A 23,116-nucleotide genomic window follows, 5' to 3' on the forward strand; every position below is an offset into this window, starting at 1 on the left:
TGTCCTTCACCTCATAAAAAACACAGAACTGCTGAACCCAAAGCTGCTCACATGGATGTCGAGCACCGACGATTCCAGCTGTTGCAGGACTGCCGAATCTGTGAACACGAATCCGTTCAACTTTGCTTCAAAAGAGGCTAATCTTGTCTCAATATGGGGGAAACTAGACATTTTCTAAATGACCACAGGACGTCTCTGTCAAGCCCATCCTGGATTTGAACCAGGGAGATTCTTGCTCTGAGGCAGGAGAGAAAACCACTACACAGCTAGTAGTCAACATATTCTGAGTCACCCACTGACATCAAACATAAACTTGGTCATGTTTTTGTTGTAATTGCTATTCAATTGTTTCTTTTTCTTTTTTTTTTTTCACATTTGAGCGAATGTACTGTAAAAAAACAAATTTTTATAGCTGTTTGATTTATGATCAGTGACTCAGGAAGCAAATCAACCAGCATTCAAAATAACATTTTTTTTTTTTTTTTTTTTTTTACTGGAGTGGCAGGAATAACAATGTGTTTGATAAAGAAAATAATGTACAACTGATAATAATAATCTCAAGAGATAAAGGAACAACAAAGCGAAAAATCCTGCACATGATAAACACTTCATGGTGTAGGTTTGAGCAGAGGTACGTCTGATTGATCAGAAAGATGCATTGTAACAACTATTCAAATGATTTAGGCAAATCTACAAACAACTCTTGTTTCATAAAAATAAGGGCCAACATGAACATATTATGACGAAGGCAGGACTAAGAGCCTAAACAGGAATGCTTTTCACATCCAGATTGTTTCCCACATGACAAACGGTTGGCATATTAACAGGTTTTCTGTTCGAACAGTTCAGCTCCTCAGAGCAAATTCCTCACAAGCACATCAAGCTGCTCCGCTCGCTAAACGGCTGACTGCATTTCCTGGTCAACCAGCTGAGTTTATGAGCTAATTAGCTAATGGTAGATCTCAAGCTGAGGCCTGCCTCCTCGAACCAATCACAGAGCGGGGTTTGTGATGCATGAGATTCATATTATAGCAGGTCATACAGTAATGGTGGCGAGTGGAACTGCTGTGATGCTCTGACTCCCCCGCTCCATCTCCTTCGTCCTCTCCTCATTTATTCTTCCTGTCGACTCATCACTTCTCTTTTGACCACCCGCTCATTTTTCTCCTCTTTTATTCTGCATCTGTGTCTGGCCTCTCATTTATTTTCCCTCTCTTCTTTCCTCCCGCGTTGGTCCCTCGTTCCATCTCTCTGACTAACATAGACTGGTGGAGGCAAGTGGGAGTGGAGTCGCGTGTGTGTGTGTGTGTGCGTGTGTGTGTGTGTGTGAGTGATGGAGGTGTCTGCTTCCTTCACTCACTGCAACCCAGGACCGGTATTGATTTTTTATAGCCATATTTAATATATTCAATTCATATTTCTTTCTTTTTTTTTTCTTTTTCTAATGAATAATAACAACATACACGGATGAATGGCTTCTGGGGCCAACTTGGAAAATTGAACTTTGCATGTGCAGCGATGCATGATAGAATTTACTGAAAAACACATTTACTGGATGGAGTGGAGTCATTTACAACGCGGCCACCCAGCAGGATTAGCAACAGGCTGGAGGCTCCTACATAAGCGACTGTGTTGCAGAAAAACCAGCAGGATAAACGGTGGCAGACCATGACATATTAACAGCCACTGGTTAGCAAAAATACATATTTTCATCAATTCTGAGATGAACCTCATCTAAATGCCTTTCTATGGCATGCATAATGCATCATATACCATAATGGCACATGCAGAGCTGTATCAGAATGACGCGAGGTGCTGAGAGCGGTAACTAGCTGGTTCCTCCTCCTCCTCGTGACATCGGCGGGGACTGCCATGGGAAAGCATCCAACATCCAGTCAATACGCCGCTCGCACACACAAAGGCACAAATAAGCCGAGGCTCATGTCTTGGCAGGCGCGAATTCCAGCAGCTGCAGCGTTAGAAGCAATGGAAACGCTGAGAAATTGAACATCTGATGATGCCAGTGATGGGATCAAGGCAGCAGTGATTAATACTGACACCAGTATTACTCGTGTGAGCCGAGTCCAACTGTGATGCGCTGTGAGAGGCGGCGATCGTCGACGGCAGGTGGCTTCATGTAGCAGCCTACACAACAGCTATCACATCACTTTAGGCTAAAATCATATCATGAAACCAACGTAGCGTTTTACAGATCGGCCGTTAAGAAGAACGACTGTTGAGGTACCTGGCTGAATTTGCCCTCTCCGTTTTGACGACAACAAATCATTATTGGGCGCTTTTCTATGCAAATGGCGGCGTGATCTCCAGCTGCACTTGCCTGTTGTTGTTCCTGAGCTTGACGTGTCCCCCGGGCTCCAGGATCTGCCCGTTCTTCAGCCAGGTGAGCCGCGGCTCGGGTTCGCCCTGCGCCTGGCACGTGAAGATGGCGGTGGTGCCGACGGGCCGGGCGATGGACTGCGGAGGCTGAATGAATTCTGCCGGAGCTGAGAAACACAAAAAATAGATAATCGGATAACATGACCTCGCTCGGGAACTCGAAAGGCCTCACCGGGTAGCGCAGGGCCTGAGAAATGAAGCTATGGATCGAGGGGTTTGGAAACAGGAAAGGAACGAGTGAGAACGGGGAAGGAAAACACGAGCGCGAGGAGACGTATGGTATAAATACTGCTGTAAATCTATAAGTGAGGGTCAATCAGAAGGATTAGCAGAGACCCCAGATCAATGCAGGTACAGGGAAACGAGAGAGCGAGAACAGAAGAGGAAAGAGAAAAATGAAGATTATGTGAAAAATTCCCAACAACTGCATCACTTCAAATTAATATGCTTCACAAGAGCGAAGTAATTACATGAAAATAAGCAAGTGCAGTTCATTGTTTCATCGTATCTGGCGTCCGGTCACATTCCAGGCTTCTAGCTGTGGTCAGTTATTCAAGTCAGACGACGCATGTAGCAGCGAAGGTGTTGTGTCTTTAAACATTAGTGATTAAAGTTACATCTGCTAGAGTTTAATTTCTGGCCTGCTGCTTTCATATCGCCTCTTCTGCACTTGTTATTGTTCCCAGCGGTTAAAAGTCATTTGATGGCCTGAATTATTTATGAATTATATAAATTAACTCGGGGAACGTGACGGTAATTGTATCTGGGAGCGATCACCAGAGGGCGGAGCCCCGGAAAGCCTCAACATGAGGCCGATCATAATGTGTGGCGTAAACGCTCTCCACCGTCCCATCTTCTTCACCCTTCTATACGAGCAACGCGACACAAACTGAAACATTTAAGCCTCAATATGAATGCAGCTTGATGGAGGATCATTGATCGTCACCATAATTCAACTGGTTTTTACTTCTGTATTTATTCTTTATTTTAATTCTTTTTCAAAAGTATTAACGTATTAATGCGAAGTGTTAGTTTGGTAAAACATGTCTTGAGGGTCTTGGATTTGGGACTGCCATTTATAAAGCTGTGTTTCACACAACACAGTAAAAAGCCAGTAAATTCTATATTTCTTATCAAAAAGACACAAACTGCATGCATGTAAAATGAATGTGTGGACTGAAGGACTTATGGGAACTTTGGATCTTTATCTCAGTTGGGCTGTATGATTCTGTCGAGTGTCGCAGCACCGAGGAGCAAACGGGCAAAAAGAAAACAGTATGCTTTCTGCGAGTACACCAGAAAAAGCTGTAAAGCAGCTCATGTTTCTCGCCAGAAGCCCTTAGCTTTCAAAAAGTCACAGCGACAATGAATAGAGTACAAACAAGACGATAAAAGAGGCTGACGTTTGTGACTGAGGGAGGGCGAGTTGAGTGCACCTTTATCACAGGATTACTGTACGTTCTCCCTCTCATATTACACCCCACACTTCAAAACGCAGTTTTATTTTGTGTTTGCAACGATTCTACTACATTCTTAGTGGAAAATATCATCCTCAAGGTTGTTGATGACTGGTGATGGCATCTAACCAGTAACCTTGCTGGGGAATTGACACACTATTTGGCAACTTATGGAACAAAAAAAAAAAAAAAACTGTAGTAGTTTCTTGACAGTGGAAGCAAGATTATTTTTTTTCGCAGAAGTCTTCTCTCTGTACTTATATGAGCTCTCGTGCAGAAAATGAACATTTGTGACTTCCCTGCTGTTGTTTCACAGACTGCCCTCATGCTGCAACACTTTCCTCAGATGTTTCAACAATACAGCTATTTCATATGTATTAAATACTAGGGAGGTGGCATTAATCAACATGAAGGTGGGATTGATTTTGAAGCCCAGGATAATAAAAAATAATTGAGCAGAAGGAGGGGAACACTAGCATTATGCTACTGTTTTGATTGGGTCATAACCGCAGTGATAAAGTGGGATGCTGGTCGTTTGACAGCCATCATGGCTCTAAATCGGCTGTCAGTGTCTCAGAGAGCAATCCAAGACTATAGCTTTTGACTGATGGCCGCAGAATTCACCCTATATCTCATATCTGTCAGCTTTCCTCATGGTGTAAAGGGGCTTTCGATCAATTTCTCAATACTATCTGACTTCCCGATCTGTACAGAAGCTTGAGGCACTAAACTTTATGCCCATATATTTTCCTGTTAATTTCTGCAAAAAATTGGACTGATAACACAATCACTATGGAGAGTTTTCAACCTCAGATTAATACAGGGACTATATATAGCTGGACCGGCTTAAAATAAACAGCAGGCTGCGTGTTTACCGTGATGCAGACCCTTGTCACTGCAAAGCAATAATCCTGGGTAACAAAGCTCTGTGGCAGGACGACACACCAGATATATGTAGCTACACAGAAAATCACAATTTCATCCTGTAAGGATTTATTTGTTGATGAGAACAAAACTACTGAATAGAAACATCTACAAATTCAGGATTAGTGTGCCAAAGATCACTGTGAGGGCAGCTGGCCTTGCTTTGTTGAGGTTGTACATAAATAATCATTATGAGGAGTCAAAGATAATAATAAGACACTTTCTAGAACCCAGTGAAGAGCTGAGGAGGGTTCTGCTGTTCACTGTCAGTGAGAGTGGGCGCGTCTGCCTGCAGTTTGGCTTGACTGTAAGGTTTTGGATAAATAAAAGCGATGAAATGTTTTTTTTTTCCACAGAGAGAATCTGATGGGGCACCACAGAAAAAACAACAACAACAAAAAGGCTGGGGAAAGCTCTAAAATAAGACACAGATATCTTACTGGATTCTGTTTGATTTCAATTTGTTGTTTCTCCCCCCCTCCTCAATGTCCTATTTCTGGTTGCCACCCTGAGTGACAAAACGTTGTGTGACACTTCCATTTCCATTCCGCCACTGGAAAGCGAAGGGGCCCTTAGGCACTTGAATGGAGGCAGCTGACAGCATGAGATGGTCCTTTCATTTATCTCTCCCTTCCCCGGCTCCATTGTCACTGGCTGTGTTCTTTGAGGGCTGACTTAAAGGTGAAGGTCAGAGGGAGCTGAGGAAGATATTGATTTGCACCTGTAAGGGTTTGGGTTAGATCATCAGCGCCGTCCATCCATCTTGCTCTTGTTTTCCCGCTTGTCTCTTATAATTTGACTTCTCCTCTGGTATTCGTTTCTCTTCACCTGCTGCTTCTACACCGAGGGAGTGGAATTATTGTAATTTATTTATAGTGTAAGTGCATTTGTTGATGTGTGATGGTTTTGTAAGCGCTCCTGTCTGAATTAATTTGGGGTTGAAGTTCCCGGCCGTTGTACTCCTTTTCTAAATTGATAGCTATTGAGAGCCTCTCCTGTTCACAGAGGTGTCAAGTGTCTTATTTCCATGGCGTGTTAAAGCAATTCCTGGAGGACACGCAGGAAAACATTTTTTTCTCAGGATGAAACAAGCCCAACACACATATTTATTTGGAGTTAACAGCGCACCTTTGTTTCTAGAAATCAATGACAAAAACCAAAGACATTGACACGTAATTAACATCCATGGCGCCTTGTCTTTGTCCCGGACGGGGTGCGGGCTCGTCTCAGACTTGACAGGCAGATGAAATGAAATATTGATTAGGATCAATAATGCTATGGGCTTGAGGCAAAGTGTGGTCCATCGGATCGATACATGCCGGAGGTTTCATGGTGACAATTAATGCGCACGGCCACACACACACACAGACACACACACACACACACACACACACACACACACACACACCTGGCCTTTCATCCAGCTGGTAAAGTCATCTCTCTTAACTCCTGTCACACATACATATTAAAGATCTCACTTCAATACAGAAAAAAACAGATAAATGAAAAATACCATGCAGTAAAAAAAAAGTGAACACATTGATAAGGCCCTTTGGTGGTCTGACACAAAGACGTGCGTCCTGAACTCTGCCATGCAGAGATATATTATTGACGATCAGGTTATGGTCCAATAATACAACGTCTTTTGCGCTGATATGACGGCTCACTGATCTTTATTAACCTGAGTTGAGTTTAACACCTGGTGTGTTTTGTTGACACTGACAGGCCAGGGTTGGTCATAGAAAGCGTATGGTAAAGCATTAAAATCATTTATTTGAGGAATAACAGAGGGACTGTCCGCAAAACGAGCCGGAGACTTCATGAAAATGTGAATTTTGAAATAAAGAGAGGACTGATGCATTTACATCTCAAACATGAGCTCCAAATATCCAAATGGTCGACAGATTGTCATCACATATGAAACTTAATCAAACAAAGTAGGTCTGATAACCACACTTTTATCATCGATGACCAAATCTTTTCATAATTCTGAGTAGAAGAGAATAAAATTGAAGCGTCAACTCCACTCCTTTACTCATCAAAAAAGGTAAAATATTTTATAAAATAAACACCCAACATGAAACTGATTATCATCACATTAAAACAAGAAACCTTTCAGCTTATAATGTGAAAGATTTTAGCAATATCAATAAATATTGTATTTAAATAATAAACAGTGAGTGTTTTATCCTCACAACCTTCTTGGAACTGTTCAACCATGTTTATAACCATCTGACACCGGGCTCAGTGCCTCCAACTGAAATATAATCTTTGCTCACCTTATCTCAACAAAGCTATTTACTGTTAAAGATGTATTCATGTGGCTGGAGATATCTCACACACTGCAGGAGAGTCGGCATCGGCAGCAACTGCAGCTCTTCAAGTGACCACAAAAGCTGAACCTAAATGTCCGACTGCTTCGTCCTGCCAGGCTGTGGACGTGTTCTGTGCTGCTGGTGTTGGTGGTTCATATTAATGGTTCATGGAATGACGCTACATTAATCTGCTAACAAACGGTTTTATGTGTAACATTCAAGCATTTAAACCACTGAGCTGTTTGTTTATACCTGTCTGAGGGTCACAGCGCTGCTGGTGGGCTTGAATTGCTTTTCAAAAGAAAAGAATCTGTACGAACAAATAGAAGGTTGTGGAGGTCTTCGTGAGGGTGTAAATACATCCTGGAGGTTCACCGGGTGATGATGGAGCATGGCAGCTAGAAAACCTGATTAAAAGGGAACGGCATGTTTTGAGTTTGTCATGGGTGACAATTATGCAAAACCTTAAATCAGAGAGATGTTCACCACCCACTTGTTAAAACCTGGGGATTTAAAATATGTATCGCCTACGTCAGTCCCACAGCGGTGACTTGGGACCGTCGTGAAAAAGACACGATTTCAGCGCCTCGCTAGAATCATGTCGGAATAAATATGTTGTCAGTTCGGTCCACCCACCTGGTTCAGAGTCTTACGTTATCAACTGTGCTCAGGCGGATTTACGGTTTTACTCGCCGCACCACCTGTTTCACAGAACGAAAGCGTTCCTCAGATTCACAGCTCACCTTGAACCACAAGTCGACCTTGAGCCGTCCTCCGGACGCGGGTCCCTGGCTTGTTCGCGGCGCACACGTAGACCCCCGAGTGCTGCACGCCCACGTCTGAGATCATCAGGTTTCCGGTGCCGAGCACCTGGATTCCCTCCACGCCGATGGGACGACCGTCTAACCATAAGAGAAAGAGAGGGAGCAGCTGAGAATGATGGGAGGGACGTTATACACAGCATGCACTTATGTCAGGTGGGGTCAATATGTGTGTGTGTGTGTGTATGTTATATTTATTATTGTCGTGGAACCATCACAGCTTGCTGTCCTTGTGGATAAGCATAAAGCCTTCACAAGAAACACATCGTATGTGCACTACAGCGAAAAGAAAAGAAATCCTGATCAAGCAAAATTAAATCAACAAATGTCGGATTTTGAGAGACACTGTGTGATTTCTCCTCCCCATGGACGAAGCTTTCACAGTGAATGATTTAGAAAGAATTAAAATGCGATGAAGCTTCCAGTGAAACAAACCCACAGAGGAAGGTTGCAGCGTTCGTGATGGTCGATACAGTCTGTCTCTTCAGAAACAATCAGAAAGTGTTCCTTTATTCTGCAGTGAATCTAAGTTTTTTATTATTATTATTATTCTGAGCACTGATTCTCTCTATTTCAGCTCAGTTTAATACAATGTCTACATTCATGGTTTTATCTGCCAAAGCTTTTGAACTCTGGGGATGTTTCAGCCCCCGACTCTGGAACCGACTCCAACTGCAACTTCTAATCTCCTATCTCCATACACAGCCCACAGCTGCCTCCTCTCTGCTTTTGCTGTACTTACATGATAAGCTCACACTTTTCTGTGCTCCGTATCTCCAGTGTCAAACCTAAAAATGGTTTCAGACATCTTCCAATATTAGCTATGAGGCCAAGGGGGCATTTAATCCCATCTGTGCCGTTCATCTGCAGCCTTTAAGCCTGTATGGTGGAGATCTGTTTTGCTAAAAGGGCAACGAGACGGGCACCAGGCCGGACACCTGCAGAGCGACAGGCTTCACCCAGAGAGATAAAAACATGTGGCCAACAATTAACAGCTGCGTGCGTCTCTGTGGGAGGAGTTTTAAACATTTTTAACCGGATAGAACTGAATAGAATGAAGCAGACATTAAAGATTAGTGTACCAACAATGAGACAATGTTTCACAGCTCAGTGGAAAAGCAGAGACACTTTCTGCAGCTGGCAGTAGTGGCACTTCAGAGGAAGATGTATCGTCGATGGATAGAGAGAAAAAAAAATGTTTAGCAGCTCACGTGAGAAGAAAATAAAGAAATGAGAATGAAAAATAGAGCAAATGAAACCAGAGGGAGAGGGTGTCCACATTCTTCATGTCCCATTCAGAATGTCTCGAGGGGCTTTACAAACACACAAAATCATTTTGAAGGGACTACCGAGCATGTGTTTCACCTGATTGCTGCTTTGCACGGGTTAACAGTCTGTAGTGGCAGGTGAAGCAATTCAGAAGAAACTCGTCACAGCCACAGCAGAGACAGCAAACGTTAGCTTCTAACTTCACAACCGCAGCTTTGTTAATTTATTATTTCTGTGATGCTACTGCTTTATTGTTCACAATATTACAGTGAAAACAGCACAGGCATCTTGTGGAAATAGAATATCTTGATAGCATCTTCTGCTAATGTTAGCTTCGAGAGACCATTATCAATCATTTTACATGCAAACAGCTGATAAATGACTCCATTAACAAAAATAAGAACCGGAGCTGATGCCTGCTGTAGCTGCACACTGCGTGCATGCGTGCGCATATACGTGCATGTGTCTGTATGTGTGAAACATTTCCCACCCCTTCCCCTGACGATGAGACCCAGATGTATTCAGAGATCATTAGAAGCTCTGAGTATGAACCCAGTGTGACGCAAAACGCGGCTATACTCGTTTGTTTGCGGTTTGTCGGGAGGGATTTGGTGAGCACGTGTTTTGTTTTTCAAAAGTGTTTTTTTTTTCCTCCATGTGAAGGGAATTGTTTTTTAGCTTACCTTCTTACAACTGTCATTAAATTCAGGCGACCAGGATTTATTTTGATTGTACATGGATGTAGAAATGTCTGAAAATGTGCACTGATCAGTGAATGCTTCCACACAGTTTTCTGAAACAACTTCCACTAATAATATCTAACGTTTAGTTAAATATTTTTTAGCTGTGCTGAGGAATTTGTGTTACAGATGGATCAACATGATGGTCAATCTTGTCCATGACTGGCTGGCTGTACTGCAGATACTACAATGAATAGTGCAAGGGAGGTTTTGAATTTTTAAGCTGCAATAAGTAGTTCAAGAGTTATTTGTAAGAGAAGCATGCAGGCTGTCAGCTGTGACAGGAAAACAAGGGGTTTCTTCTCTGTGCAGCCTTTCATTTATTGATCGAATCAAATCAATCAATTTACCTGTAGTCTTTTTGTCATTTATCTGTCCATTAATACTTTGTTTATTAGTTCTTGCATTTACTGACTCATTTACCATCTGACGGTCATAATGCCGTTACAGATCAAGAAGAGGAGAACATCTCATAAAACAGCCTCCAACCAAAGTTAAAATGGTTGGTTCTGCTTTTTACAGTGATCTAATCTCCAGTCCCACATTGAAAACAAAACACTGCAGCAAACACAGTGACCTCTGAACGTTTTGCACCAGAGCGCTCCTTCCCAAACTCATCACAGATCTCCACAGGAAACCGACTTCACACAGGTTTCGACTGAAGTTGGTTTATGAATGTGATAAGAGCTGAAAAGTCTTTGAGATAAATCCCTCTGCTTCATTCAAACAATATGCAACTTTGTGTTAATTTAGAATGAACACAATTTAAGTAATCAATCATGACAAGTTGTCAAAGCGGTTTTGTCCTGCTGCTGCCATTGTGATGTGTTTTATTGTCGTTTCTGTATTTCCGTCTGTCATCAGTGAATCGCTGGACTGAGAAGTAACAGACCAGTGGACCTTTGTCTCAGCAGAAGCCGTCTTTTTCTGGGCTTTTTTTTTTTTTTTTGTGCCTTTTGTGCTATATTTCTTATTGTGTGCTTTGCCCCTCTCCATCAGTTTCTCTCTGTCAAGCGCTAATTAATTTAGTGTCAGAAGAGAAAGAGCGCAAGCTAGCAGGCGGCGCAGCTTCTCAATGAATAGCAGCAAACTAACTGTGGCATTAAGGAGTGACTGATGTGAAACTATCAGATTCATTATGCAGCTTATCCCGGCCTTCCTGCCGTAATCTAATACATACAAATCCCATCGTGTTGCCATTTCATTCAGGCAACATTGTGTAAGGCAATACCCTGAATCTGATTATGCCCAACCACTTGGGCGGGAGAGAGGGGGGGGAATTTACATTTGCAACAGCAAATCGGAGTGGATAACAAGCAAAGAAAAACAGATACGAAATTGAAAAATTGGTCACGACAGTCTCTGAGTGATAGTCAGGAAAAAAATTGCACATGGAAGGAGGAGAAAACTAATCGTATCTGTCTCAGCACCTCATAGCAATTACTCAGAGACTCTCCACTGCTTCCAAGGAGGTTCAGCTTCATGAGGAGATGAACCATGCATTTATCAACATGGAGTCAACCATAATGTTTACCTCTAAGGGCTAATGCTTAATCCAGAATACAGATGCATCCCGTATAATATATTCTGCACACATGTGCGTTACACAATGCAGGACAGAGCAAACGTGACGCCGGGAACATGCAAACACATGAGGACTCAGGTTTCACATGCATGGATGTAATGATTGGACCTCGGCTTAGAGACACAGTACCTCAAACACACCTGCACGCAGGAGGAAAATGAAAAATTCAAACAACATGCGCCTTGTGGGGGGTTTAACTTGGATCGGATGGGGGGTTTTTCTCACCTAGCCTGCTCCACGACACTATGGGGCGAGGATACCCAGTAGCAACACACTCCAAGATGGCAGTCTGGTGAACGGTGAGGGTGAGGTTTTCCGGACCGACCAGGATCATGGGCTCTTTGTACACAGACGACTGAGAGCCTGCAAGAAAAAGCAGAGAGGGCGGTTTAAGATGGAAGCGAACATGATGGATGGCATCCTTTAATTGGATTCCTCTGGAGTGCATTAGCTCAATATGCTGTATCTCCTGGATCGGGCAGGGGGACAATGGCTTGGTAAAGTCTCAGGAATATGCCAGGGAGATAAACAGCGGAGAATGCAGCGATTGTATTCGAGCAGCGGTGGAGAGAATGTTTATCTACAATTTGGTCACGCATGCTTGCCTTTCTATGACGGAAAACAAAAGTCTGCTTGTGGTATGAAGATTTGATAATCATTAAAAATAACAACCTGAAACAGTCAGGAGGGCCTCGGTGCTGTGTTTGACTCCCGCGCTGTTGTGAGCCACGCAGCAGAACTTGCCCCGGTCCTCCTCCCGCACTCCCGTGATCTGAAGAACACCTGTAGGGAGGAGAGTGTACCTACAGGAGACAAACACGGCAGTGAGACATGGAAAGCTTTGGAAAAGAGCTGAGAAAAAGAGCTGATCCCACCTCTTGTCTCGGGTGTCCACTGGCCGGCTGTCTTTCTCCCAGCTGATGACGGGCTCCGGCAGCCCGTGGATCTGGCACTGGAATCGAGCCACTCCGGACTCCTCGGCGCGCACCGACTCCGGCTGAACGTGGAAGTCTGCCATCGCTGGAGAAGAGAGGGAGGGAGGCAGAAATATTAGGTTGCGCTATCACAAAAACTGTCACGGAGCAACAAACGCGGCCCGCTCAAAGAAAAGGAGGAGTCCCACAACAGATGGTGTGGCCCCCGTGGATCACAGCATCACAGAGTCAATCTGGGATGGCATTAAAAGGAAGGAGCAGCGGAGACAACCTCATGAAAGAAAAATGCCTCAGAGAACCTGTAGCAACATCACTGTGTGTGATTATGTGCAATGACATGTGAGAAGAAGTCATCACAATATTAACATCAAAAGATCGACTCTGTTTGAATAATTCCGGTAAAAATTACCTGTGAAAAGTTTTCTTTTGTGTAATTTCAAAACATCCTGAACAGTAGAAAAGGTTTCTCCCAGTTGAGTAATGACCAGATTATATTTCTAATAAACCTACATATAAATACATACACATTGCATATGTATAGGTTTTCTTTGGAAATAATGAATGAATAATGAATAATTAATTGCATAAATGTTGTTCCAGGTCCTTCATTTATTTTTAAAGACTTATATGGAACCCAAAGCATCAGTACAAATGTCACCACAGAGAAGCAACGCTCTGTCGTACCACTAAAGTAACTGAAACAGAATAAGATGTGACACATAAACAGCAGCTGAACACGATGTGCAGCCATCATTTACAGAGGAGGATCCTGACATCCATATGTGAAGTGCCAGGCACCCATATGGACTCACTGCCATATTTCCGCATTCAATATGTGGGTCAGGCACTTTTTGTTCAACATGGATGTTAAATACAGAGAAAGAAAACAGCATCAGTATCTTCACAGAAAGCTCCGTTCAGCGGCACTTCACATATCTGCTCCCTGCAGAACAAAGGCAGCGTCAAAGGTGGAGCCGGCAACAAACTCAATTAGAGAGAGGCCCTCTTCCTCCACAGTTCTCCCACCTTCTCCAACAGAAGTGCACTCATTTAAATGTCAACCATAATTAACTTGGACGAAAAAAGACTCATCTGAGCAGTGTTAGCATAATAAGAGGGACAGACCCCGCCACTGCTTACAGGAAGAGCAAGGATGAGCAAGGAGTAAACAACCTGACTGGAAAGGCTGGCTTATGTCGAAGACGTGCTCGCTTATTGTGCGCTCATCCTTCCACTGATATCTTTGGCTCTCAGCGTTTGTGTCCTCTTGTCTTCTATTCCCTCTGAGAGCACCAAGTTCGCTTTGTTTATTGACACATCCACCGTTCCCGGATTGAGTCTTTTGCACTTTCTGCTCAAGTTAACCTTGTCTTGTTTTTCTCTGGGGTTGATTAATAATTGAAAATGTCTGAATTTATATTAAGCTTAACATTTATATTTAAGGGCAAGAGGACAGAGAGTGGGAGCTATTTTCCAACAGTGTGGCTTCAGCATTGAATCATGGTCAAACACTAAGATTATTCTGATTAGCGCTTAATGAGTTGTGTGGCATTCTCAAACATGACTTGACCTTAGATCTCTGCATGGACGTGCGAAGCTCTGATGAGAATTAAACCATGCTAATTCAGTATTCTTTCACAAGTAACTGTTCAATCTCAGAGAGCCATATGTGAGAAGCCATAACTAACACATTGCTGCGCATTAATATGTTTTCCTCCAGATAAGATACGACTGTTGTCAGGTTAACAGATTTCTCTGGCTCATATTTTTTTTTACTTCGCCTCTTTACTTTAAGGCCACACTTAAACAGCTGTACATTTTACTGGGGTAATTCAGCCTAAGTGCTAATCTCAAAGGCCCAACTGTGATTTTTCCATGAGGGACTCGCAACCTTCCACTCGTAAAATGTTTGAGGTCAACTTCACGGAGAGGCGAGGAAGATTTTAACATCACAGCAGACATCAGTAATATTTTATCACCAAATCAGTCCTGAAGCACAGACTCTGCATTTTCAAGACCTTTCTGTTTACCGCTGTGAAGCAACTGCAAGTGAATGAATGTCTCAATGTAGCGACACCGTTTAATGATTAAAATCTCTGAATACCTGCCACAGGTTCAAACGGCTTGGACACTGATCAGCCCAAACATTATGAACAAAGGCTAAAGCGGATAAAGGGAATGATGATGATTATCTCTTTATTATTGCTCGGTTACATCGGGTAGCAAACAAAAGTTTCATTCTGAATGTTGATGTGTGAGAAGCGGGAGGGAGAAGCAGTCAAAGAAGAGTCAAAGGAGGGAAAAGCAGTGGTGTGTGTGTTCCCATAGATCTGTGTTCATATGAGAATCAAAAAAAGGAACCACACATTTTTAGATAATTGATGATGTACAGTATCATACCTGAAAAATATGCTTTGTTGAGAGCAGCTTCATTTAAATATGATTTTGAGTTCTATTGGGTTCCACTATATGATCAATATCCTCATGTACATGTTTCTAATCACCATTAATCCGATGGAAGAAGAGAACGAGAGCAAAAAAAATACTGATCAATACTAAAAACACAATCAGTATTTCCAACATGACTACGAGCACAGTTGGAGATTTGGCACAAGGCCAATAATTATTTTCTTTAGTTTAATGGTGATTGTCAGTAGTTTCAAATGTTGACATGATGTTTATGAATTACACACACGAGACATAATTCTCTATTGCAGCTTTTTTTTGAGAGAGACGATTTGTTTCATACTCTTCTATTTGCGGTCGCGACAGCCGACCGTGAGACTGCAGGTTTCACACTGGTGGTTAAAGAGCTTCATCATAAACCTACAGTGGTGGCAAGTTAGTTGTGGGATTCAAACCAGCACACCTGAAGCTCTCTTTCCTCACTTCTCGGCCACTGAGAGGTTTTACCCTAGAAAACCGATAATTAGCAGGAAAAGGAAAAAAAAAAAAAGGATTTCAAAGATACCCATCAAGGACAAACATTTGAGAACTGCTCTTTGAGACAGAGTGAAGTGGTCATTCCTCTTTGCTTGCTGCAGGGCAGGGTCTGGGGGGTCACACTTCCAGAGTTTAAAAGTCCTGTCAATGCTGCCACTGCTGATTGACACCTGAGCGGTGTACAGAAACACCTTAAAATTCTTCACAATACAATAAACCTGCGATCAAAGACACACACTGTCGCTGCAAAAAGTCTCAAATTAAGACACACGCAGGAATGCACGCTGACATGTATACTGGCTGTGTTTACTGGGAGCACTGGGAGACGGTGAATGCTGACAAACAAAGCAGAAGCACTGGCTGTAGCAGCTTTCTGCTGCATCTCTGCCAAGTCGTCATGGCGTCCGCTGATCTGGCTGTTGTGCGTCGCTGCTGACACAACGCCCCCTAACGGGCCCCACCCTTGGCCCTTATGCATAAAACATGAAGTCTCTCGGAGGCCTGCACCCCTGTGACTATCAACACTCTGACAAAATCAGGCACAAGTGTAAAGAATCACAGTCGGCTTCCCACCACGGATAAACGTATACAGCAGAGGAACTTGTTAACCATCTGTGCGAGATGTTAAGAAAAACAGCCGGTAATAATCCCTACTGCCTAAATGCCTTTTATTACTTGAGAGGTTCAGTCGGTCTAATGTATTTTAGCTTAGCTATGCTACGACATATACATATAAACAAATGCAAAGAGCTGCTTCAACAGAAACACACGAGACTATCGATCCGCTCTCCACTTTGAGATCAGACAGGAGGCAGCGAGATGCACTCGCTCAACCCAACGTCCAGCCCCGGCAGACCCGTTTCGCCATTGTTTCTCACTCTTTCTCCGCGAACTGTTGACAGACACTCACACATGATTAAAGACTGTCCACTAACAGCAGGACACTGCTGGCTTAAATGGAGCAGGTCTAATTGCTGCAATAAGGGAGAGAATGGTCGGGTTGCATACTAAAAAGAAATCCATACACGAGTGCGCGGGTAGGAGCTCGCTCCTCCAACATGTGTTTGGCAGTTTCTTGGTGACACGCACAAAAGAAGAATGGCTGAGACAGTAATATGAGGGAAGGCCACAGACAGGAAATGTGAAGCATGGTGATTTAAGCAAGTAGCTAAGCTGTAAATCAGATCCTGTCAAAAGTGAGTGGCACCGTCCCGCTGCGCTTCACAGTTTACCATCAAGAACTTCCTGAATCAGGCAGAAATTAGCATGAAATTCTCCTTGAGAGGTTAAAAACTTCATCTGTGAATCTCAGAGGGACACACAAAGGAGAAAATATAAATGCACGCACAGATGTAGATTACTGATTATTGGATTTGAGGCCCAACGACAAGCTAAAAGACCAATCAATATCGATGACATTCCCCATCCTTCAGTTACACACCACAGGTCATGTACTGTAGAGTTTAAAGCTTGTGGATTCACAGGCTTTTTTTTTTTTTTTTTTTAATGTGAGCGACTCACATTTATCTAATGAAGAAATGTAGATTAAATGGTGATTATTTGAATGACCCCTTGGTGAATAGCTTTTTTGCCTAATGGCCCAAAGTAATGATCCATTTCGTTATTGCTCAGTGAAACACACACACACAAATACTCCACAGACAATAATTAACAAGGTGATTAAAAGCCCAAACTGTGCCATTTTCTGCCAAAAGCTCCTACTGCAAAGATCAAATGAGCCATTTTCATGTTTTCTCTCACAGATCTGTGGTCACGCGTCGGTTTTTATTTTTCCTGGGATGGAAATGATTCACTGAAGTGACAGTGGTAATGATGCCAGCCGAGTGGACAGGCTTCCTGCAGCATCACTCAAACCTGCAGCTCCGGCGCAAAGCTCCAGTGATCTCCCATGTTCTAATGTCATCGCCCTCCCTTGCTTTTGCCTCCAGCAACCCCCCCCAACAACCCTTCATTGTACATTTCAACCGTTTGCTCAGCTCTTCATCGCACCCCTCACCCAGCCCCCATGAGTCCTCTCAAGCCCCGTGACATCATTAAGCACATGTTGTTCAAGCGATGGCGCCGATGGCTGCCGCACCCACCCCACCCCACCCCGGCCCAAGCCACCCCCACCTTGGTAAACCAGTAAAACAGAGATGAGGCCCATAAATAATGGAGATGGTGTTCGGTGCTATTCCAGCGTGGAGAGCCCGCACTTCAACAGCCTTTAAATAGGCATCCCTGAAATAGCAGGCCCTGTGCCGGGGACCCTAGAGATGGCATTTTAATGCAGATGTGATATTTTATTGGCTCCGTGCCCCACTAGCGCCCCCCCCCCCCCCCACTCATCCTCCCCTCCCTTCAACCCTGCACCCAGGGGTACGGCTGTGATCAATCTGCTGGTTTGTGGTGCGTGATGCTTATCACCTACGAAAACGAAGGGCTACAGGCGCCCGGGCTACACTCCGTCTTCCGCTGACACACAATCATTTCGCACCTTTAACGCTTTTGTCACCAAGACACCTCCCCATGTCGGAACCTGCGTCGGTAAAAACGCGGGCTGCGTGGCACATCTGCCACCTGAGCCCGGGTGTTTGAGGGACGCCAGGCTCAAGAACTGATTGATCATTTATTTTAAAATGTACTTCAGCCCATGTATCCATAATATGATTTATGGGGGCGGTGAACTACAAGCATGTGTTTTTGATATGTTCGGTGTTATATTTTTACTCTTGATATGACTCTATGATGAAAAGAAAACCCATTATCTTCCACTTACAGAGCAGCGAAAGGACACTAGTTCTATTCCAGTCAAAATGTCACATCAATTATTGTCAATAGCTCCTGACATTTCTGGAACAAAGGAGTAAATACAAACCTCAAAGATATACTCCTGTCCCTATAACCAGAGCGTTACGGTGAAAAACTACCTGGAGTACTCTCAAAGTGAATTTATAAATGTCAGTACAATATAGACGGGAAACAGCCCCACGACATGCGGCACAGTCTGAAAGACACGAGCGCTTTCTGTAGTTTCCACAAAAGCCATATTGAAGCACACGTGTCAGCTGAACATGATACCTATTCGGCACATTCTGTCCACTTCGATCTTCAGCCCAACTTGTCTTCTCGGCCTTTGCTTTGCTGGACTCGCTGCTGAATGAGGGAGTTTCCCTCCTTTCACATCTCAAAACAGTTTTGACACAAATATAATTGCCTTTTGCGCTTGTGTTGCAGGCGTGTTTATATTAGGCTTTCCAGTGGTGTGACTGTGTGCAGTTTGTTGTTTGTTGATCGATAGTGTGCAGCTTGTGTGCACTAAGTTAAATGTATTAAGATTGATGGCTGCTATTAGGGGTCCCAGTAGGAGGTGGATGGAGCGGCAACGCTACAATAGTTATCACTCTGGAAAATGCTTAACGTTTCTTGATCCAGCCACGGAATGGCAAAACATGCAGGCCAATAGAACAGAAATATGTTCTACCAATATAAGGTTAAAAACACTGAAATTCTAAACCTCGATCATTTGACAAGAGTGGAAACTCTGGAGGCTCATAATGGCAGCTAAAGGCCTCGAAACAAGCAGCATGTTGAATTTAAAGTGCTGTGAGAAACAAATTTATCACTCTTTGAATTAACTCTAAGACTGTGATTTAATGAATTTGTCCAAAAATCATTAATTAGTTGATTGATATTCACCATGATTGGTCATTTGCCACAATCTGTATGCATGAATTAGGTTTGTTTTGCCTCCTTAATCAAACAATATCTTCAGCTTTTGAGCTGCCTGAAAAAAAAAGCCATTTAAAAAGATTTTATTTATTTTTGGCATGCAAGCAGAATGCAAAATGTTATTAATAACGTGCATCAAATATCAGTTTAATATTTGTTATGTAAAAACATTGATTAAGCAGCTCATAATACTGCAGCCATCACTCAATATGTTAAATCTTGTTGCCTAATTTCATAGCAAAACAAACATCATCGTGCGGCTGCGACTGCTAAGCAGTGTAATCAAACGCTGTAGTACGGATCGCTTTGCATTAATGATGAGAGGCAAATAATCAAAGTGAGCTGATGGAAGCTGTTTTGTTGCCAAAAGACAGTATGATGGTAAAAAGCGATCGCTCACTGTCTAGTTGCTTTTTATCTGCACCCCCGCCCCCCAGGCTCCCTCTCCACCCTCCACCCTCTCAACCTCAGAGACAAAGCCGGGGCCTCCTGTGGTGGCCGGCGCTCTGCCTGTGCCTCTGCCACACCCCTTGTTACTGCACCACCTTAAGCCCCCTCCATTGTACACCCCCCTCCCTCCCCTCACTCCTCTGGCCTCTGCTCCACCCACTGCAGCGGCCCCCACCCCCCCCTGCCACCCCTGCCCTACCCAGCAGCCCCAAATCTCCACACTTAGCCTCCTCCATGCACTTCAGCATGTGGACCCTAATTAAAGAGAGACCCATTAAACCACAACAGATGCTGAAAATTAAGGGATTATTCAAATTATCCGCAGTCCTGGCTTGGGTAAGATTAAAGACAAGCGAGAGAGAAGAGGGAGAGTGAGAGCTTGGGGGGGGGGGGGGGGGGGGGCTAAAATAACAGACAAACCAGTGTCATGGAAAGCAGAAATGATGTGAAATGAACTGTGAACTGTGCTGCTGTTATTTTGTTTTGAATGATTAAAAAATAAAAAAAAATTATGTAAGAGTTTAATAAGCAATCTGTGTACGCAGGAACTCAAAGCATTTATCTGGAAGGATGTGCGACAAGAAGAAATGCTGGGCCTTTCCTTCCATTTCAGGTTTAAACCCACAGACTCTTCGAACAGTTTCAAACATCCTCTCATCGTAAATGGAGAGATGCCTTCAATGGGCTCAAAAGCTGTTCCTGATTTCCAAAGACAGCAGACAGACATCGTTTTTTACTTTCCACTCATATTTACTCAAGAACACAGTCCTTCCCTTGGACACGCCGGTACAGAGGGCCATGCTTTTTCTCCACTCACACGTCCAGTCCCAGCACCATTTACGGTCCCAGGAGGGCTCCTTTCAAACACTGAGCGCCAAAATCCAGCCCAGGGGACAGCCACCTAGCGGGGGCTGGGACCTCAACTTCTACCTGAAAATGTCTTATTTATGACCTGTCAGCACAAGCGATGAACGGAGATGCAGTTTCATCTCACAATGGCAGAACACACTTCTGCAGCCCAAAACAGAAGTGGTACCGAGAGCTGCTGCCGCCTCCAGGGAAGGCTATATTGATATTTCTTTCTTCACCGGATGTCCTTGCTGTTTTGGTTTTCATTAGACTGTAAATGTCGGCGCTGCTTTTGCAGAGTGCAAGCACTCAGATCATCCGCCTCTCTACAAGCACTTAAACATGAGGTCTGACGTTTTTGGCTATTCCAGTCGAAGGACAAAGCTCTCGTACCACCAGAGGGAAAGTTACTGTCATATCCACGGTTATAAAAATGTGACAGTTTAGCAAGAAATAAACTTAAAGTGAGAGCACTCCATAAATAAAGCGATGCAAAGCTGCTGTTATACTTCAGGAATATAGAACATCCTTTCACACAGAAAGGTTATTGAGGACTGTCGGGAAGGTTTACCCACCTGCATCAATACACAAAGGATGTCGAAGCTTCTGACAGTTACCTGGATCTGTGGAGAATTGAATTTTCAAGGCAGTTTCTCCATCTTATGGACAAATTTACCTTGAAGAAATATGGCATGTTTATTATATGGTTACTAGATTTAGAAGACATAACAAAACCTTTAAAAGAACACAAGCCTCTCAGGAGCCCAAACACGGCCTTGTTACTGTAGTCTTGATCTCATTTGTTCACTATATTAATTTCGTACATGCTTCTTTATCATCTAAAATTCACGAGTTTGAATTCCTTAGTGCTTTCAGATTTCGGTAGAAGGATCTGTTCTGTAACCTGGCAAAAGCCATACTGACATGTGCAGCAACGAATTGCTTCACATGTCAATCTGGGATTTCACTCTGCAAATCCGTTCGGGGGACGAGGGACTTGCTGTAGAACGCTTTGCGTTCATTGGACGGAAAGACACAGAGCGCCCGCCTAACCATGTTTGGTTAGGCGGGTTAGGTTATGATCGTTTTTCAAAGACGCAATAGAGGATTCATTCAAAACAGATTTAATCGCTGTCGGGATATCCATTGTTTTCGCTAGCCATGCTAACATTATTAGCAGTCCGTCGCTTCCTGCTTCCGTCAAAGCTTTATGTCCCGCCCTAAACGACGCGTGACTGGTCCGACCGAAAAAAGTCCGATCCCGAGCGCATAGGCCCGAGCGGTACAAGATGGATTCTCGTGGTGTGTGAGAACAAATACCGCGAGAATTCAGCTTGCAGGCAAGGTTATCTGTTCTGTTGAGAATATTAGAAACCTGCATAATTTGTACCAAATAAGAAAAGAAAAGAAAAGAAAACAGACTTTGCTATGACGCTACAGGCAGATCAAACAGCTTTGCGGCTTCATAGCCGTTTCTCTTCTCTTTTTCCCAAAAAGATCTGTTGACGATGTGATGGTCCAGTTTTTATCCAACCCTTTGAGTCATGTGCTTACATAGAATTTATTTTGAATGGGTGTAGAAATTACAGGACTTTGTTTTTGCACTTCGTAAAACTTGATTTTGGTCCAAAAACAAGTCAGTCGACAGCATGTTGAGATGTTTCTATGCAATTGATTCTGTCCTGCAGAGAGAAATTGCTGTTGCAGTGAGACCCGGGGCCTCGTCTCTGTCCTTCCTGTGCAGAATGTGTCTGAGCTGTGTGTATCGGCGCTGTGCGTCCTCTCCCCAGGTCCTCGCGGCGCAGTGCTGAGTTAAGAGCAGGCAGCGGCCTGTCCACCGAGCTGTAATTGGAGGGATGACATCCACCTGGCGGTGCTGCATGGCGGGAGTGCTCTGGCTCAGGTACGGTGTCACTGGGTGAAGTAAAGTTGCGCTTCACACGTCACACCTGAGGGTCTCGTCACATAGTGCCATCTGTCTTTAACTGAACAGTGTTACTTTGTTCTGTGCAACATAACAGATATAACCCTGCTCTGTTATTCTAGCGGCTGTGTTTTTTAACCTTTCTCAACATATTCAGTGTTTAACGTGGATATAACTAACAACTGATGTAATGATCACAGTACCTGTCTTAAATCTCTTCACACAGTACAGTTTCCGACATTCTTATCTCAAGTCCTCGACTTGAATAAATCTGTTTTCCTCCTCGATTTGCCTGTGCTAAAGTACCACCTTATTAAGGACACTGGATGTGGAATAACTACAAAAGAAGACGTCCTTCCTCATTGTCTCGTCTTCTTCGATTTCTGGCTCAACATTTTCATAGTCTGGTCTCAACAAAAAAAGAAAAAAAAAAGAAGGAAAATTCAAACAAAAAGCACAAGATTTATGTCCTTCATTTGAAAGTTTACTATCGAACCAAAAATGCGACAAAGCTGACATTATTGAACACATGCAAAGAAACTACTTTGACTGGTCAGCACCATAAAGAATGAACTTTAGACTAGAATTTATTGACAGACAAGATATTCAGCTTTTCAAAAAAAAGAAGTGAAAGAACTGAAGCTCCTTAAGTGTTTAAGGATTTGGACTCACAGTGTGCTGTCGATTTCTTAACATTCTCCTTTTCTTTGACTTTCCCTGCAGCGGAGAGTGAATCTCACCGCAATGCCAGTCTATCGAGTGTCTCTGGAAGCAA

General features: G+C 43.4%; 1 protein-coding gene across 1 annotated transcript in view; it reads right to left on the reverse strand.

The window, feature by feature from the left end:
- igdcc3 (immunoglobulin superfamily, DCC subclass, member 3) overlaps positions 1-23,116 on the reverse strand; it is a 56,931-nt gene that overhangs the window by 11,130 nt on the left and 22,685 nt on the right. Inside the window, exons 3-7 of the mRNA XM_030095309.1 lie at positions 12,384-12,528; positions 12,181-12,311; positions 11,734-11,871; positions 7,837-7,995; positions 2,339-2,504 (exon numbers count right to left, since the gene is read on the reverse strand). Coding sequence (XP_029951169.1) covers positions 2,339-2,504; positions 7,837-7,995; positions 11,734-11,871; positions 12,181-12,311; positions 12,384-12,528 — 739 coding nt within the window. The remainder of the gene's footprint in view (positions 1-2,338; positions 2,505-7,836; positions 7,996-11,733; positions 11,872-12,180; positions 12,312-12,383; positions 12,529-23,116) is intronic.

The sequence above is a fragment of the Salarias fasciatus genome, chromosome 1, assembly GCF_902148845.1.
Source record: "Salarias fasciatus chromosome 1, fSalaFa1.1, whole genome shotgun sequence".
NCBI classification, from domain to species: domain Eukaryota; kingdom Metazoa; phylum Chordata; class Actinopteri; order Blenniiformes; family Blenniidae; genus Salarias; species Salarias fasciatus.